This window comes from Chrysemys picta, chromosome 4 (assembly GCF_011386835.1).
Source record: "Chrysemys picta bellii isolate R12L10 chromosome 4, ASM1138683v2, whole genome shotgun sequence".
NCBI lineage: Eukaryota > Metazoa > Chordata > Testudines > Emydidae > Chrysemys > Chrysemys picta.
This window is the reverse complement of record NC_088794.1, coordinates 97,207,094-97,226,710: the sequence shown is the minus strand read 5'-3', so window position 1 is coordinate 97,226,710 and position 19,617 is coordinate 97,207,094. Positions and strand designations below refer to the sequence as shown.

The following is a 19,617-nucleotide window of genomic DNA, read 5'->3' as shown; positions in this document are numbered from 1 at the left end:
GGACCACAGTGTACCCAAAAACCACAAAGTCAACCCATATGTTCATGAAAATAAGCTATGTGGAAAAATCCATCTTTAAAAAAAATCAAGAATAATAAGTGGATTGACAAAATAATTTTATTTAATCAAGTATACAAAAAAGGACTTTATTTTCCTATGACTTCGAGAAAAGTTTATGCTGGAAGACAACTTAATAAAACAACTCTGACAATATGTACAGGTGAGATATAAATAGGATACGTATCATTTAGATCTAAGGGACATGCTCTCTACCCCAGATCTGGCCTCTTCATGTGGTCTTAGCAGCTGGTTGATTGAGCTCAAAGTTCCCTGACACTGATGTGGAGGGGAGGTCCTGATTTGACCGACGACCATGAATCCCTAAGATCACGAAGGGCAGAGCTGGAGCAAAGGGAACTCCATGGAACTCTAGTGCATACATTGGCAGGAACCATCCAACAATCCAGGGAAGACAGGATAGTTGCCGGATAGTTGCCAGTATCTGAGCCAACAATTGTCCAGCAAATGATGAGAGGGACAGTAGACAGATTTCAACCACTCTTGCATGATTCTGAGGTGAAGTCTGGCATGTTGAGTCACATATGTGCAAGCTGCCATGTGACCTAGAAGTTTCAGGCAATTCCTTACTGTTGTATGAGAATATACCTTGAATTCTTTGCATAGGTTGAATATTGCTTGAAATCTGGCTTGTCAAATATGCTCTCAGTGACATCAAGTCCAGAACCACTCCTATAAATTCAATCCTCTGTATGGGAAGAACTGATTTGGCAGTGTTGGTTAACAGATCCAACACATGAAAGAGGGACTGGATCTTCTCGATGACTTCAGGCAGCACATCCAAACACACACATTTTGCAAATTCATTCTGAAAGGTAGGGTGGTTAAGTGAATGAGACTTGCCATATTAGAAACCTAGGGTGAAATCCTGGCCCCAGTGAAGTCAATAGCAAAACTCCCATTGACATCAATTTTCACCTCTGAGCCCTATATTGCCAAGTCTGATGTTGGGGGGGAAGGGAGAGGAGTGAAAGAGAGGCTCTACATTTAGTTGCCCACTTACACTTGAAAAAAATGCTACACATATGGGCAACTTCATTTTTCTTTACATCTGATTTGAAAACTGAGCATAAATTATATTCTTGACCAGAGCTCTTTAGGTCAAAGCGATATTTATGTCTAGACTAGATTGAACACTTCCAATTTTCTGACCTGATCCTTATCCTGACTTTGCCAAAAGGTGGCAAAATTCACAGATTATTGTTACCGGGAGCTCACGATGTAATTTGTAAAAATAAAAGATGTGATGAAATATGTTATCCATGTGCAAGTAAAACAAAATGCCTCTTAGATTCATGATCTTAAAGTATTTCCGTCTGTCTTGATAAACGTTAAGTGTGCTTGACTCGTCTGTTTTTAATCAGTTGGTTACAAGCAACCAGCACAGCATGTCTTTACAAATGTCCAACCAAATGAGATGGTAATGCAAGAAAGAGCCAAAGAAACATGAAAGGCAAGGAAGTGAAATCTTTTGGCTCAAAAACATTAATGTGAACACCTTGGCAAAATGACTAAACAGTTAATCTAACATGTGAACACTTTATATCTGACATGAAAACAAAACCTTCTGAATAACAATTCAGAAGTTTGTTTTGATTTGTGCAGTCAACAAATGGTTTCACTGCATTAGCATCTATGGACCAGATTCTGATCTTGGTTATGCTGTTGTAAAATTGAAGTAGTTCCACTGAAGTATTTAGAATTACTGCACATTTTATACTGGTGTAACTGAAACTAGAGTCAAGCTCACTCTCACTGAGATTTCATATGATTTGCAAACTATGCTGTTTGGTATTTTAATACAATTCAATCTTTGTATTACAAACAGGAAATCAAAAAATACAATTTCTGATTCAGAGCATTATACGATCTAAATACTGAGTTGATGATAATGTTGTAAAATTTGAAGTGATCTTGCACTAACAAAGACTGGATATGAGATTCGGTCACATTGCTAGAAAAGCATTTTTAATGTAATTATTAAAAGATCTGATATATCTTTTGCCTTGCAAAACTTATAAGCTCTTTAGAAATTAATTTTTGAAATAATCAGTCTGTCACGCTGTCCGGAGTGGCTCACGATCATGACTGCCAACCTCAGGGCACCCAGTCAAAAAGCAGCACTTATATCTGCGAACAAACTTTGTCAGTTATGAAGCTGAATTAATGTAAGCTGCGGTACTGCCTCCCAGACGACCATCTGCATGCTGTACTTCAGATGAGTGTCTCTCACTTTGAGTCAAACGTCAACAAACGGATTGCTCAGAAACAACCTCAGACTTCTCGCTAACTCAGAAAGTGCACTCTTTATTTGTGATTAGGGAGAAGGTTATGTGTTTTTTCCTGTTTTTTCCCTGTTTTCTATAATTCTGATACACTGATTTGCACTGATTTGTTTATTTGTTTTTAATAGACAATGCTGTAGATAGAAACAACCTATCTAAATATATACAAAAAAAGCTGAACTTAAAATATAAATCAATACAGGTGACTTTAAATCTTATTACAATATGTAGAATCTGTTTGGCCTGTACAAGGTTGTGCTTAGGTTTATGTGGCCCTCCTCTGTTATAAGGTTGGTCACCACTGCTTTACACTATAAATGAATATTCAGTCTATGGACCTTTTCCCACTCCCCAAATCATGAAGATGGAGAGCCAGTCCCTCTGCTGCAGTTGCCAATGCTTGTGTCATGGACAATGAATCTACTAAAATGAGTTTATTTTGGTAATGAGAGACTGGCTGGATTTGCCTTACTAGAACAGATACCATGTGCCTCCTTACATTCTCTAGATAGGGCAATAAATGTTAATCTGTAATACAAAAATAATATACTTGCACAATAAACTAGGGTTACCATACGTCCTCTTTTTCCCGGACATGTCCGGCTTTTCGGCAGTCAAACCCCCGTCCGGGGGGAATTGCCAAAAAGCCGAACATGTCCGGGAAAATGGCGGCTCTGCTCCTCCCCAACTCTTCGGCTCTGTTTAAGAGCCGGGCTGCCCGAGCGCTACCGGCTTCGGGCAGCCCCCCTGCCTCCGGACCCTGCGCCACCGGAGCCCGGGAGGGGAAGTGCCCGGCTGGGGGCGCAGGGTCCGGAGGCATAGGGGCTGCCCAAAGCCTGAGCGCTACCGGCTTCACAGTTTGCCGGGCAGCCTCCAGACCCTGCGCCCCCGGCTGGGTGCTTCCCCTCCTGGGCTCCAGCTGCGCTGGGGTAGTGCCGGCCGGGGGTGCAGGGTCTGGGGGCTGCCGGCAAACCGTGAAGCCGGTAGCGCTCGGGCAGCCCTTTCCGCGTGGCTGGGAGTGGGAGGGAGGAGGGGGCGGAGTTAGGGCGGGGGAAGGGGCGGAGTTGGGGCGGGGCTAGGGGTGGGGAAGTGGGCGTGGCCAGGGCCCCTGGAAGGTCCTCTTTTTTTATTTATTAGATATGGTAACCCTAAATAAACAGTCTGAAAACCATAGACTACTTAACACACTGGAAATACAGTGTCTGTGGCAAGTTTTGGTTATTTTGTAAGTTACTCTTATTATACAATATTAGGGTCTTCACACTATGAAATAAATTCTGACCCTCATGCTGAGGAGTCAATTCCATGAGAAAGACGAAGACATTTTTAACTTCCACTGAGGCTGCTCAGCACGTCTGAGGTCTAGGCCCATACTGAAGTCTATATACGTGTGCGCACACACACACACTTAAAAAAAATTATGTGGCAGTGTTTTACAGACTACTAATACGCCGTCTCAAAACATCTCCTTATACTAAATTATATTGCATAGTGCATGTTAGTATAACATCACCCAGTCAAAGGTTCCCTGTCCTAGATCTTAATAGATTTGTGGATGTTTAACATGTATTTCCAAAGAGACTCTTTACTGCCTTGCCTGCAGAAACATAAATGACATACAAGAGTTTGTGTTAAACATTTAATAGACTGTAAGAAATACAGCCCCATCACTTATTCCACATCAGCACAGTAGAACCCTTTGGCTGTTTCTACACATACCTTTTTTCTCTAAAATTTCCCATTATTTCTCACATCACTGGTACCAAAGGGAGGAGTGCTGGTGCAGAAAAGGCTTCGGGGGCACCAGCATTTTAACAAATGTAACATCTAACAATGCTCAGAGAGGTCCAGATGACATTGTGCTTAAAACATCAGTAGATACTGGCAGCTCGTCTACATCGACACACTACTGCGGATGGAGCTATACCAGTGGTTGAACAACAGGATATATTAAGAAAAAGAATTCCTTGCATAGACAAGTCTTAACATATAGATAAATTGAGCACAGACATCACAGACTGGAATATGATCATCACTACTGAAAATACACAAACTTCTTTCCAAACAGGGCATTTAGAATCAGTTGGCATGACTATGGCAGAATAGAAATACAATTGCTCCATAACCCTTAATAAAACATGTAAAATTTAAAATAATGTATCTGTTCTTTAGAGTTTAAGGAAGGTGAAAAACTTGAACAATCCAAAACATGCTAAATAATATATCTCACCTTACTTATTTAGGTTATTTAATTACATATTCTGTTATCTAGCTGTAATACATTGTGTGTGATCCAGTCAGATCTTAAAAGCTATAATCTAGTCAGAACATGGATGGGAGACTTCCAAAGAACTAGTTGCTACAGTGAATAATGTTCATGATTCAGCTGGCTGTGCTCTTCCCTTTGAGTCACTACTGAATTTCAAGCATGGATACTTGAAAGCACTGTTGTACTGGAGATGCCTTCTTCTGAATGAGATGTAAACTCAAGGTCTTAATCAATTTGTTAATAAAAAATGGTTACTGACCTTCCATAACTGTTGTTCTTCAAGATGTGTTGCTCATGTCTATTCCACATTAGGGGTGCGTGAGCCATGTGCACCATTTCTGGAGATTTTTCCCTCAATGGTATCAGTCGGGCTAGCTCTAGAGCCCTCTGTTGCTGCATGCTTATGTGCCAGCATAAGGAGCACTGCCGGCTCCGCACCCTCTCAGTTCCTTCTTACCAGCTAACTCTGACAGAGGGGTAGGAGCAGGGCCGGCGCTTCCATGTAGGCGACCTAGGCGGTTGCCTGGGGTGCCAGGATTTGGGGGGGGGGGCAATTCAGCGGCGGGGGGGGGGGGGGGTCCTTCCGCGCTCCGGGTCTTTGGTAGCAATTCTGCGGCGGATCCTTCACTCGCTACGGGACCCGCCGCCGAAGTGCCACGAAGACCAGGAGCGCGGAAGGACCCCCCGTCGCAGAATTGCTGACGACGACCGGGAGCGCAGAAGGACCCCCGCCTAGGGCGCCAAAAACCCTGGTGCCGCTCCTGGGTAGGAGGGCGGGTTGTGGAATGGACATGAGCAACACACCTCAAAGAACAACAGTTAAGGAAGGTCAATAACAGTTTTTTCTTCTGCGAGTGCTTGCCCATTCCATGTTAGGTGACTCACAAACAGTATCCAAAGGATGTGGGCTCAGAGTTCATGGACATGCGTATTGCAACATTGCTCTCCCAAATGTGGCATCATCATGAGCCTGTTGGGTGATGGCGTAGTGGGATGAGAAGGTATGCACTGATGACCAGGTTGTGGCCCTGCAGATGTCTTGGATCGGAACCCGGGCCAGAAATGCTGCTGAAGAAGCCTGAGCTCTCATGTAATGAGCAGTCAAGATGGCAGGCTGTGGAACATTCACCTCCTCGTAGCATGCCCAAATACAGGAGGTTATGCAGAATGAGATTATCTGGGCTGAAACTGGTAGGCCTTTCATCCTCTCTGCTATTGCCACAAAGTCATCTTGATACAGAAGAGAGGACATGTCTAACATCCAACGAGCGAAGCTGCTGCTCTTCTGAATTTTTGTGCAGCTTCGGGAAGAAGACTGGCAGGAAAATGACATGGTTGGTATGGAACTGCAAGACCACCTTTGGCAGAAAGGCCGGATGAGGACTCAGCTGAACCTTGTCCTTGACAAATACTGTATACAGTGGTTCTGACGTAAGGGCCCTGATTTCAGAGTCCCTTCTGGCTGAGGTAATTGCTATCAGGAAAGCAACCTTTCAGGAGAGAAACAGAAGAGGACACAATGCTACTGGCTCAAAGGGAGGGCCCATGAGTTTCAATAGGACCAAGTTCAAATCTCACGAGGGAATCAGTTCACACCTCACAAGGGAATCAGTTCACACACCTGATGGTAAAGTCTCTCTAACCCCTTAAGAAAGCAGAATGTAATCTTGTGAGAGAAAAATGACCTACCACCCACTGGTGGATGGAAGGCCGAAATTGTTGCCAGGTGCACCTTGATAGATGTGAGGCCAGACTTGTTTTAGGTGGAGCAAACAGTCCAGAGTAGACTGAAGGGAAGACTGAGTTGGAGAAAGGCCTCATTAGGACAACCATATTGAGAAATGCTTCCACTTGGCGAGGTAGGTAACCATAGTGGATGGCCTCCTACTACCCAGCAAGACCTGTCCAACGTGTTCCGAACAGGCTTGCTTTTCCGGGTTCAGCCATGGAGCTTCCATGCGTTCAGATGAAGGGAACCAGAAGACAAGGTGTTCAAGTCTCCCTGTACCTCGATGACTGGCTGATCAAGGGTTGCCCAAAGGCCCAAGTAAAGAATAGCATCAGCCTGGTCCAAGCCACCTTCCAAACACTGGGCCTGTTGACAAACGAGCAAAAGTCAACTCTCATTCCAGCACAGAGAATAGACTTTATGGGGGCAGTGCTTGACTCAAGCAAGTCCAGAGCCTTCCCTTTAGAGGCTCGATTCCAGACAATGTTGGACCTGGTATCCAAGGTCATGGTCCACTCAATCACAACAGCCCAGGTTTGCCTCAAGCTCCTGGGACACATGGCCGTGTGTACTTATGTGATACGACACACAAGGCTGCACCTCAGGCGTGGTTAGCTTCAGTGTTATCATCGAACAGACACCATTTGTACTCAGTACTTACTGGTCCTCACCTCCCTCGACTGGTGGAAGGACGCCCGGTCGGCAATGGTAGGCATTCCCTTTGTCGCTCCCCCCGCTCCCCACCATCAATGTCCCTAGTGTCGGATGCTTCAGACCTAAGTTGGGCAGCCCACCTCAATCAGCTCAGGACACAGGCCCTGTGATCCCAGGAAGAGCTCTCCCTGCATATAAATGTTAGGGAGCTCAGAGTAGTCCACTTAGCTTGTCAAGTGTTTCTTCCCCAGATCACAGGCAAGGTAGTGCAAGTACTGACAGACAGCACTGTGCCCATGTTCTACATCAACAAGCAGGGAGGAACATGCTCCTCCACCCCATGTCAGGAGGCCATTCGTCTATGAGACTTCTGTGTGAAGCACTCCATCGACTTTGAGGCTCTCCCCGGAATGTCCTGGCAGATCACCTCAGCAGATCTTTCTTCACTCACCACGAGTGATCCCTTCACCCAGAAGTCACCAGGTTCATCTTCCAAAGATGGGGATCTCCACAAGTAGACCTATTGATAACCAAGGAGAACAGGAAATGCCATCAGTTTTGCTTGCTGAGTGGGCACAGCCCAGAGTTCCCTTTCAGATGTTTTCCAGCTTCCATGGACAGAGCTCCTATTCTATGCATTTCCTCCTGTTCCTCTGGTACACAAGGTCTATCTAAAAATCAAGCAGGACAAGGCGAGTTATTCTTTTAACCCCAACATGGCTATGCCAACACTGGTTTGGCACACTGCTAAACTTATCGGAAGCAGCCACGCTCCCACTCTGCCCAAACCTGATCTCACAAGACCAGCGCCGGCAAGCGCCCTCTCTCAAAGCGCTGCTTTTTATGTTCCTTCCTCAGCACCAGAGATGGACAGCAGTGCCAGAATACACACGGTGCCGGAGGAGCACTTCATGCCAAGGCCAAAGTGCTTGGTGTCAAATCCGAGTGGCTTTGCTCTGAAGGCGGTCTAAGGGCAGCTTCCGTTAGGATAGCTGTCTGTCTAGCCTCTCTGTCTTTCTTCGAGGCTTAAAGTCCCGACAAATCTGACAGCGCTCTCTTACATGAGCTTCTCCCAAACATTTCACATAACTGGAGTGTGGGTTGCTCATGGACATAGGCTTACCACAGGAGGCACAAGGTCTGAAGCCTGGGAACCCACTCAATGATAAAGGACGGGTTCTGATGATGTACATTATTTACACTACAAATACACTAAGATTAATAAACTACGGTATAGAGAAGAAACCACTGAAAAACACCTTGCCGAAGCAAGAGGAGTTGTTTCAGCAACCATGATGGGTGGTAAAAAGGAACTGAGAGCATGTGGGACCAGCAGCTCCCCTTATGCCGGTGCAAAAGCGCGTAGCACCAGAGTGCACTACAGCGAGCCCAACGGAGGCCATTGAGGGGAAAATTTCTAGCAACATTGCACGCGGCACACTAAAGAAGAAAGATTCCTTGTGTCTTGTGTAAGTATAGGGATTTTAGCCTTGGTGCCTTGGCCAAATTCCAATCCAGGTAACTTTCTGCCTACTTAAATTCTTCCCATAGTTTCCATTGGAAAAGATATTTATCCTCATTTCCTGTTCTAAATCTGTTGCTATGCTCTATTAAGGTATGTGTTTCAACCCTGCTGATTTCTTTGGAGGGCAAAGTTTGTTAAGTGCTGTGTGAACCTTAGAAACAAAAAATACTATATACATGTCAATTATTATTACTACCAAGTAGCACAGAAGAATGGTAAAGATTAAAGGAGAAATCTTGTTCTAAACTGTAACGGTGATTTTAAAAAATAAATCTTATACCAGTAAAATATTGATAAATAAATGCATACAGTACTTTGATTAAGAAAGTTGATCCTAACTATACTGTCATCCATCTACTAGAAGTCATTACATTTTGTCAACACAGTAATGCTCCAGGCTGACAGCCACTTTTCTTTTCAGTTATAGCAATCAGTGAGCTTGATTCAGGATCAGTCCATCTAGGGATTGACTGCAATCATAGCATACCCATCAATTCTGCATACTTGCATAATCTCTCACCTTTATCAAGAACATCTGCAGAGCCTCACAGCATTCCACAGCAGCTACTTACTGAGAAATAAATGGGACAAGTATTCAAACAGGTTTGAGACTTTTTCTTTGCATAATAGAGATGGAAATACCATTGTGGATTGATATTTAGCAAACATATCTTCTCAAAATTAAGGTATAGAATTTTACATGGTAAACTGGATACGAGGAAGAGGAATTTCTGGAAGAAATGCAATAGCTGCAAATGAAGTATTGCCTATTACTGTCAATGTGCTGAAATGCAGGAATAAAAGTATATCTATAAACAAGCCTTCCAGAAAAAGAGGGAAACTTCTCCAAAACTGAATTAACAAATGAGCCTGTAAAGCAGCATCTGCCATCAATGGTTGTAGCTAGGACTATCAATGTTTACATTTTATCAAGCCTAAAGTAGGCAAAATATTAAGACAAATAATTTTTAGAAATGTATATATATATATATATAATACTTGGCATAGTACATAGCATTTATCATAGAAGAACCTGAACCTCTAAGCACTTTATATTAAATAAGCTTCTCAAAAGATGGGGAAACTGAAGTAGGGAGAGGTTAATGGTCAAATTTTCAAAAGCTTGTGCAAGCAGCTAAAGAGCAGAGCACGTTTAGGTGCTTAGAGAATTTTAAGAACGGGTATTTAGTCATGTCCATGTCCTCTGAACACACTGGGAGATGAGCACTCCAAAAGGCAAGTCCAGGGCATAGTTAAGGTGTTGGTGATCAACTGACATCTTTTAAAGCAGTGATTCTCAACCTCTTTGGGCTCAGGACCCATTTGTTAATCTTGATGGCCTGTTGCAACTCTGTAAATAGGCCGTGGGTAAGGAGTTGAGTCAGGTCCTGCCCCAAAGGGGTGGAAAGCCCTGGGGGCAGAAATGACCTGTCGCAACCCAGTAAATAGGCCAGGGGGTCAGGTCCTGCCCCTGAGGGGTGGGAGACCAGGTCTTTCCCGCAGGGTTTGGAGGTCCTGGGGATGGGTCCGAGGCCCTGTGGGGATCCTGAGCCCACCCTGCACTCACCTGGCAGCAGTGTCTTCTGGCGCTCTGGTCCCATGGGGCTGGCTGGAGTTGGCTCCCTGCTCTAGGTACTGCCTCCGGAATCACAGCATTGCTCAGGTTTGCCTCGCCCTCCTCATGGGGGGCCAACTGGGCCAAATTTGTGAGAGTGGCACTGCAATCTGGAGCATGGGGTTGCAGTGCCAGTCACTCAAATTTGGCCTGACTGGCCCACTGTCATCAGAATGGAGGGGCGACTGGGCCAAACCTGAGCGATGCTATGACCCCTGAGGTCATAACACCAAGCTGGGAACTGAGCCCAGCCAGTGCCACGGAACTGGAACCCCAGGAGCCGCCACATGACCCCCTGAAACATTTTGGCAATCCAATTTTGGGTCATGACCCTTTGGTTGAGAAACCCTGTTTTAAAGCACTCAGAGCTCCACATTCATTCAACAAACTGCTTCAAACTTAAATCATGTCAGTGACTCTCCACTTTGATTAATTTTCATGTAGCCAAAGATTCTACTAGTCCTCAGTCACTCCCATTTCCTTAAACACTGGTTACACAGGCCCCAGACTATGATCCAAGCCACTGTGTTCAATCCCCTTTAGTGATAGCTAATTTAAAAGCAAACCACTTTTTCTTAATAAAAGCCACTGACCATTTCTTAATCTGCATTTTTCTGAATGTATTATTACCACAAAAATGTCCAATTCTGAGCAGTGACTAGATGCTGGCAAGTATGAATGTGCAGCACTGCTTGAACAGAAGGGATTTCACAACAACTAGCTAATTTATCAGAAAGTTACTGATCTCTTATCTTTGTCCACTCGTCACTACTGAGATAAGCGTATTTCTGGTAAATCCAGGTGGCCAGAAGATCTTTCAGTGCACATCCTTCCTTTGCCCCTGCTGAAACAACAACTCTGCTTAAATTCTGCCACAATGTGGACTGGCACCATTTTTAAAAACAAGTTACTGCTAAGCTGGCTGGTTACTCATTACACTTGGTAGAGAGTTGATTTGTGGTGGGGGCAGGGAGGTTGAGCAGAGTTCCCTGCAGGGGATATAACTGGTTATTATTGTTATAATTTATTATTTGCATTATCGTAGCACCTAGGAACCCTATTCATGGACCAGGACCATATTGTGCTAGCTATTGAATAAACATAACAAAACGATGGTCCCTGTCCCAAGGTACTTAAAATCTAAGCTATTGTTGTCTGTGTACCCATGACAAGAGGAAAGTGTCTTCAGTACCTTTTCATTTAATAGCGAATATCGCCTACCCTACTCCATCCAGGACCCAGTTGCAGGTCACAGAGCATAACTTACTATAAACAAGGGTGAGAGTGTTCTTTGAGTTAGTACAATCTTCAGAGATTCAAGTTGTTGCTGACAAAGCATGTTTCCTGAGATGGTCTTGCATTTATATTCTAAATCAAAGCTTCCTCTAAGCTGCACAGCCAGGCAGCTTCCTATTAAGCCCCGTGCAGGGGTTCAGGGCTGCGGCCGGGAGAGACGCCTCTCCCCACCGGCCCCAGCACGGACCTGCTGCGGCATAGAGAGGTGCCTCTCCCCACCGGCCCCAGTACAGACGTGCCGGCCCCAACATAGACCTGCCCTGGACTTGCCGCGGCGGGGGGAGAGGCGCCAACCCAGCCCCGGCAGGGACCTGCAGTGGCTGGAGGAGAGGCACCTCTCCTCCCCCCACCCAGCCCAGGTGCTGCAGTGGGGAGAGAGAGCTGGGGGAGTCCTCTCTCCCCACCATAGCCCCTGGGCAGCCTGCACCCCAAACCCCTCATCCCCAGCCCCAAAGCCCGCACCCCCAGCCAGAGCCCTCACTCTCCCACACCCCAACCCTCTGCCCCAGTCCTGAGCCCCACCCCATGAATTTTGTTATGTGCACCAATATAGAGATGATCACATGCGTGGGAAAAATTAGTGGGAACACTGTTCTAAATACATCGATTTTGGGCCAAAATAAGCTGCAGTAGCTCCTTATCCAGCATATGCTCCTTGTACTCCTTTCTCCTACACTTACCCTTAGTAGGCATAATATGACAGCAAGGATTTACTCATATCCATCCATCCACACATACACAAACACTGTGTAGTTTCCTGTCACGTGCTTGGGCCCCAGAGTAGCAGGAGGACACGTTTATTTTTGCCAGCAATTCTGAGGCATCATTAACTCCTATGATAGCTACTTTTTGAAAGTCCTGGTGGCCAAGCACTTTGCTAGAGCCAAAATGCAGGCAGTCGCCCAGTAGAGGGGTTGAATTTTCAGAGTTACAGCCCCAGCTCCCCTCAGCTTTGAAGCATCCAAAAAGAAATTTCTCAAATTCCCTGCTGTGCATCCAAACTGCTCCCACAGTAAATTCTCCAGCAGTTGACTAGTCCAAGTTCACAGTGAGTCAGGGTGCATCTACACTGCGATATAAAAACAGAAGCACCAAGTCGCAGAGCCTGGGTCAGCTGACTCTGGTTTACAGGGCTCAGGCTGCAGAGCTATAAAATTCTAAGTGGAGACATTCAGGCGTGGTTGGAGACTGGGCTCTGAGACCTGAAAATGGGGAGGGTCTCAGAGCTCAAGCTCCAGCTTCAGCCCAAATGTCTATACAGCAATTTTTAACCCTGCAGCCTGAGCCCTGCAAGCCCAAGTCAGCTGACCTGGGCTCTGAGACTCAGTGCAGAGGTTCTTTAGCACAGTGTAGAGGTACCCTCAGTGACAGAACCAGCAAGAGATCCCATGTATCCTGATTCCCAGTCCTGTGCTTTAAACATTAGGAAACATTTGTCTATTGATTTTTTTTCCTATACAGGTTAAGAATACTTAATAGAATTCTGGAAGTGAGAAAATAAGGAAATATTTTGAAATTAACTTCCCTTACTCTATTCTGCCTCTTAGAAGAGAGAAGCAAGCTGTACTTTAACATTACCGTAAGAAAAATTTAGCTCACCGAGCAGAAATACCAACTGCCTTGCCTTAGTTTAAACCCATTCTGTAGAAACAAATTAGCTGAGCTGCAAACCCATTGTAACAAGCACGGTGACAAAATAAAATCTACACAATAGTTTCCTAGACTCTTGAGAAAAGTTGCCCCCAACCATCTCTAATTAGAGCTAAATTGGCTTTAATTTTCTTTTTCTCTTATAAAATGATGGAATTTCATGCACTGACTAAAGCTTCTAAACCCGGCTTACACCAGTACTGAATATTGCAACAAAAGAACCTGAAGTTACATGCCTACTGGCTGGCTGGATTTCTGCCACTCCTGCTTACTATACAACACAATACCATTAACTGATGTCACAGTAGAGGAATTTTCCTCCCCTGGAGTCACATATTCTAGAGGTGTTAACGTTCAGGACAAATATGCCAGATTCAGTATCCAATTTCAAATTCATGCTGATAAGGACTGAAGAGAAGGGATGGAAAATACACACTTGGGCCTTGGCAGTACCTGCAGCTATATTCATAACCACAATAAAAAACAATACTTCCTTATAATATGAGGTTAGGAATGACAGTGGACTAAGCCATTCTCATTGAGGGGAACTTGGGCAGAAGTAACAATGTGTGGTAAATTGAGAGGAATAATGTAAGAAACAACAGGGGCTAGAGGATTAAAACAGTCTGAAGTTAGATGATAAAGAAACAGACAAAGGTACCAAAAGAATAACTTTCAGATTTTTTTTAATGTTTCTGAAAGCATTATTCAGCGATCCACTGTGCTCTATTTAAGTGCTGTTCCAGCGGGAAGAAAAGAATCTCATCAGGGTAGGTATTGTGCAGTGGAATTCAACAAAGCATTGTCCAGAGACATTGTCTATTCATCTCTGCCACCTGGTTTTGAATCCAGCCTCACTAATGGCAACTAAAAGCTTCTTGAATTAAAAAGCTTTAGGAGATTGCAAGTGAAATAAATGCAGAGAGATTCAGTATAGTTTTAAGCAAACAAGGATTTACACTGCATGCTTTAAAACGTATGGAGAGTGGTACGCTTGGATTGACACGAAAAAGCAAGGATTTCTTTAATTTCATTAACTGCACAAAAGACGAATCTTCTATAATTCTTGGACAGCTATAACTGAAGCGATCAACTGTAGCAGTGTCATAATGTATATTAAAATAAAGGGAATCAAAAGAAAGTTACAATAATGGCTAAATAATCATAATTTGTATTTTCTTTTCAAACACTGATTATTGGTTTGCAACCTCTGCAATAACCCACCTCTAACTTCCTTCCCCCTTTTATCACATCCCACAATTATGACAAATGCTAATAAATACTAAAATCCTTAAATTTCAATGTCAGATTAAAAATGTTCCATTTTAGCATCAGTAGAGAATTTGGAAATACAGTAGTTTTAGAAAAGATGATCACTACTTAAAGCAGCTGTTTTCCTAAGAAAGGCACTGTCTCTTTGCACCTGATTCATAGCAAAGTAGATACATTCCCCACTCTTTGCTTTAAAATTGAGTTTCTGTAACTTTCACCACCACTGCTCCCCTCAGATTCAGAAAAGATACTCAGATTTTCTTGTTGGGGCTTAGAATCATAGAATCATAGGGTTAGAAGAGACCGCAAGGGTCATCTAAGCTAACGCCCTGACAAGATGCACAATTTGTTGTGTCTAAACCATCCAAGACATATAGCTATCAAGCCTCCTTTTGAAAACCTCCAGCAAAGGAGTTTTCACAACCTCCCTAGGCAGTCTGTTCCATTGTCCTACAGTTAGGAAGTTTTTCCTGAGATTTAATCTAAACCCGCTATGCTGTAGTTTGAATTCATTGCCTCTTGTCCTTTTCTCTGTGGCAAGAGAGAACACCTTTTCTCCATCTTTTTTATGGAAGGCTTCAAGTATTTGAAGACCACTATCAGGTCCCCCCTTAATCTCCTCTTTTCCAAACTAAACATACCCACTTCCTTCAGCCTTTGCTCATATGGCTTGCATTCCATCCCCTTGATCATCTTTGTCAATTGCCTCTGTCACTTCCCAGTTTCTCTACATCCTTTCTATACACTGGTGACCAAAATTGGACATAGTACTCCAGCTGAGGCCTAACCAGCGCAGAGCAGAGAGGTACTATCACCTCCTGTCACTTGCCGGCTATGCCTCTGTTAATGCAACCTAAAAATGCATTTGCTTTTTTTGCTACAGCATCACATTGCTGATTCATGCTGAGGTTGTGATCCACCACAACTCCCAGATCCTTCTCAGCAGTGCTGCTCCCACACCAATTATCCCCCATTCTGTATTTGTGAATTTGATTTTTCTTCCCTAAGTGTAGCATCTTACATTTGTCTTTATTGAATTTCATTTTGTTGTCTATAGTTCAGTTCTCCAGATTAACCCTTTTTGTTGTCTATAGTTCAGTTCTCCAGTCTAACCCTAACCCTGCACGCAGAAGGGGAGGAAAGTGCTGCCTCAGGAGATCATTATCTGTTTACATGCTCTGCTGCACTGCCACTCTGCACCCTCCCCTGCAGTGCTGCCAAGACTGGCTTCACTTCCTATTTCTATAGTAACAAGAAGTTCCTAAGGGAAGCATGTCAGAGAAGCATGTCATAGGCAGAAGCTGGCAAAGATCAAGGACACAGAGCATGTGGCCCATGGGCACACAGCCTTTCTCTTTCCTTGAATGGAGGAGGGTTATGGGAAGCTGGGGCAGACAGGGATGATAGGGGGTATAATGATGGAAGGATGAAGTCAGGAGTAGACTGGGAAAGATCATGATAATTAATTCCAAGGTAAAGGAGCAGAGCAGAGATAATGACCACAATGGAGAGGTGAGGATTGAGAGACAAAGAAATGGAGAAAACAGAGATGGGGGTGGGGACAGAGAAGTTGCGAGGGAGATAAAGACAGGAAGATGGGAGGACTTGGAAACGTAACACAAAAAGAGGAGAAAATTGATAAGAGGAAAAGAAGAAAAAATAGTATGGAACTGAGATGGAAAAAGAACAAGTCAATTAAAGAAAAGAATAAGCAAGAAAAGACAAGTTAAAGATGATTTTTCTTTTAATAATGTACTCATTTCACTATTTTTCTTTGTATTTTGCTGGCAGAAAAGAGGAAACCTGAAAGAATGGGAGTATCTCTGGGTCCAATCTGACTCTTCTGGAGAATAGGGATACTTTATTCAGGACGGTTGTGTTCCTTGAGTGGGGAGTGAGGGAAGGGAAGCTGGGCACTAGCCATTCCTCTCCACTTCCAATTCAAGCACAGCTCCTCAGACATAAATATTTTAAAAGAGCTCTGCAGATAAATATTTCTAAACTTTTTAATAGATGGACAGGACAATCTGTTTCATTTTCCTTTTGGCTGGAACATTTTCACTTAGGAAAGGTGGAATTTCCTATGAAAGATCCATTATGGAATAGACAGTTCCCGTTGCTGATTTGTTAACTGAAAATGTTTAAGGAAGTAAACAATTCCCCCCCCCCCCCCCATCATCTCTTCTTGAACAAGCTTTCATTGGAAGAGGTCAAAGCATTCCCAAGGAAGTTCAGCCTAAAAGTCTGAGAAATATTTCTGTAGAAATAATTTTTAAATTGCTACCTTTAAAAGGATTTAACAATATCATAAAACACTGGCAGATATTGACTCTTTTTGCTACAGGATAGGTTTGCAATGAGGGATAAATGATAGCAGAAAGGTGGGCTTGAGCCAAAAGAAGTCCCCCTTAATTGCACTCATATTATTCTATGAAGTAAAGACACAAAAAGCTTGTCGGACACTCCATTTGCCCCCTAGTCACACACTTCCAGCTGGAAATGAAAACAAAAATAGAACATCCTGATGAAACCATGAAGAAAGGAAATATATGAAGCTGATCATTCTTGCTGATCCATTTGTTACAGTCCAGGCTGTCTTCCTAGTTGATGGTTGTCAGACTGTGTTAATCAGAACCAAACTTTGGATCCCACGTGCTTACAAGCCGTCTGGGCAGCATCCAGACACTGTTCCTATTTCTGGCATCTAAGGGTACACCCCCTGCAGCAGTGAGTCTCAGAGCCCGGGTCAAATGACTCAGGCTCACAGTATGTGGCTAAAAGCAGCAGTGTAGATGTTCCTGCTCGGACTATAAAACCAGGCTGGGGGGGGGGGTGGATCTCAAAGCCCAAGTGGAAATGTTTTCACTGTCATTTTTAGCCCTGTAGTGTGAGTCCAAGTCATTTGACCCAGGCTCTGAGACTCGTTGCTGCAGGCTTTTGGATTTTTTTGCAATGTAGATGTACCTTAGGGTGCAGACTCCCTGTCTGAAACCTTTCCTTGTAACGTGAATCCTGAGGATAGGTCTACACTACAATTAGACACCCATGGCTGGTCCATTTCAGCTGATTCATGTTCGTGGGGCTCAGGCTAAGGGGCTGTTTAATTGCAGTGTAATTGTTTGGGCTGAGGCTAGAGACTGGGCTCTAGGGCCCTGCAAGGTGGGAGGGCCCCAGAGTTTGGGCTTCAACCAGAGCTAGAATGTCTACACCACAAATAAACAGCCCCTTAAGCTGAGCCCCACGAGCCCAAGTCAGCTGGCTCAGGCCAACCACAGGTGTGTAATTGCAGTGTAGACACACTGTGACAGGCCAACTGCCCTAAGCCCCAAGACCAGTGTTGAGACTTCCCATAGCTCCCTGTCATTCATGCATGCTTCCCCAGAATCCACTTCCATGGACTCTCTGGTTTATAGTTTAACTCTTCAGGCATATGTGGCAGGTAAAGTAATGAGCACAAGTTTTGCAAAGGAAATTCTTAAACACAGACATTTACTCAGACAGCATAAGAGTTACAGACCTATGCAAAACAATAAATGCCTGGATCAATCCTCTGCCTAACTGTACAGGGGAATGAGAAGCAGATAGCAACTCTACCTCTATTGATTATTTCACTACCTCTTCCCGATTAAAAAGATTGAATGATTAAAAAAAGAGTAAATGAACAGATGTGTTCCTGTAATATCAAAGCAAACTGCACGGTTACCAGTAGTTCCTACCCCTGCAACATACTGGCCCGTGCTGGACTGTAGAGACTGGCTTGACTGCTCTAAAGGCAAGAACAGGTCCTGGCTCACTGCACCACTGATCCCCGGTCGCCTGTCCCCCATACTCCTCCTCTTCCTCATCCAACACCTTCTCTTCACTGTTCACTTCTGGAGCCTGTGACTCCAGCTCCTCCGAAGTATCCACAGGACTCTTGAAAGTGGTCATGGGGTCTCCGCCAAGGATGGCATGCAGCTCTTTATAAAAGGGGCATATCTCTGGCTCCGCACCAGAGTGACTGTTAGCCTCCCTTGCCTTCTGGTATGCCTTTCGCAGCTCCTTGGCTTTCATGCAGCCCTGCTGCATTCCCTCTTGTAGCGCTTCTCCACCATGCCCTGAGTGATCTTCTTGTAAATATCGATGTTTCTATGGATGGATCTGAGCTGTGCCTGCACAGCCTCTTCTCCGCACAGACCCAGGAGATCTACCTCCTGTGTGCTCGAGAGGCATTAGGTGAGCTCTCAACACCAAGCAAACAGGAAATGGAATTTCAAAAATTCGCAGGACTTTAAAAACAGAGGAGTGTGTACCTTTGTACTGGCTGCCAGGCAGCAGCATTCAAAATGGTGACAAGAGCAGTCACGGTGGGGCATTGTGGGATACCTCCTGGAGGTCACTAAGGTCGATGTAAGTAATGCAGTGTCTACATTGACACTGTGTTAGTCTAATTACATCGACCTAAGCGCTATGCCTTTTGTCGAGGTGGCGTTATTAGGTCGGTGTAACAGGTGACTTACATAGACGGGAGTGACATTTTAGTGTAGATGCTTACAGAATTAGGTTGATGTAAGCTGCCTTACGTCATCCTAACTCTTTAGTGTAGATCAGGCATCAAAACCCTCACCATCCCTGAAAGTCCTTGGGTTTGGTTAGTGTCCTTGGGGGAAAGCAAAGCCTGTTCTCCCCCATTCCTCCCGCTGTATCTTCTATTTCTGGTGATGGACTGGCCCCTTTGCTTAGAATGCATGTCAGTTATCTCATTTAGGGAAGGTCTACACTTACCTCCGGGTCCGGCGGTAAGCAATCGATCTTCTGGGATTGATCCCGGAAGTGCTCGCCGTCGACGCCGGTACTCCAGCTCGGCGAGAGGAGTACGCAGCATTGACGGGGGAGCCTGCCCGCCGCATCTGGACCCGCAGTAAGTTCGAACTAAGGTACTTCGAATTCAGCTATGTTATTAACGTAGCTGAATTTGCGTACCTTAGTTTGAAGTGGGGGGTTAGTGTGGACCAGGCCATAAAAGCAGTCTGTGACATGTTTTCTCTTTTTCCACTGGAGATTTTACATGCTCCAACTCTTCCCCCCCCCCATACTCCCTCCCCCACACATAAACTGGATTGCTGGCAGAGAGTCATTAAGAGTCAGTGGCTTGCCAATAGCAACCCCAGTGTTCTACCAGGGTACAATTATTCAATATTGATGGCTCCTCGATAGCTCTATTTCAGCTTCCAAGACAGTCTGTTTCTGCTACAAAACAGAGGA

At 44.5% G+C, this 19,617-nt stretch overlaps 1 protein-coding gene across 10 annotated transcripts in view; it reads right to left on the bottom strand.

Annotated features, from left to right (window-relative positions):
* FSIP1 (fibrous sheath interacting protein 1) overlaps nt 1-19,617 on the bottom strand; it is a 172,785-nt gene that overhangs the window by 39,895 nt on the left and 113,273 nt on the right. The window contains exons 11-12 of one of the 10 annotated variants that reach the window (XM_065593196.1): nt 7,467-7,535; nt 5,261-6,727 (exon numbers count right to left, since the gene is read on the bottom strand). The exons of the other annotated variants lie outside the window; for them this stretch is intronic. Of the exons in view, the coding sequence (XP_065449268.1) occupies nt 6,572-6,727; nt 7,467-7,535 (225 nt within the window). The 3' untranslated portion in view covers nt 5,261-6,571. Of the gene's footprint in view, nt 1-5,260; nt 6,728-7,466; nt 7,536-19,617 lie in introns of those variants that run through there. 10 annotated transcript variants of the gene reach the window in all.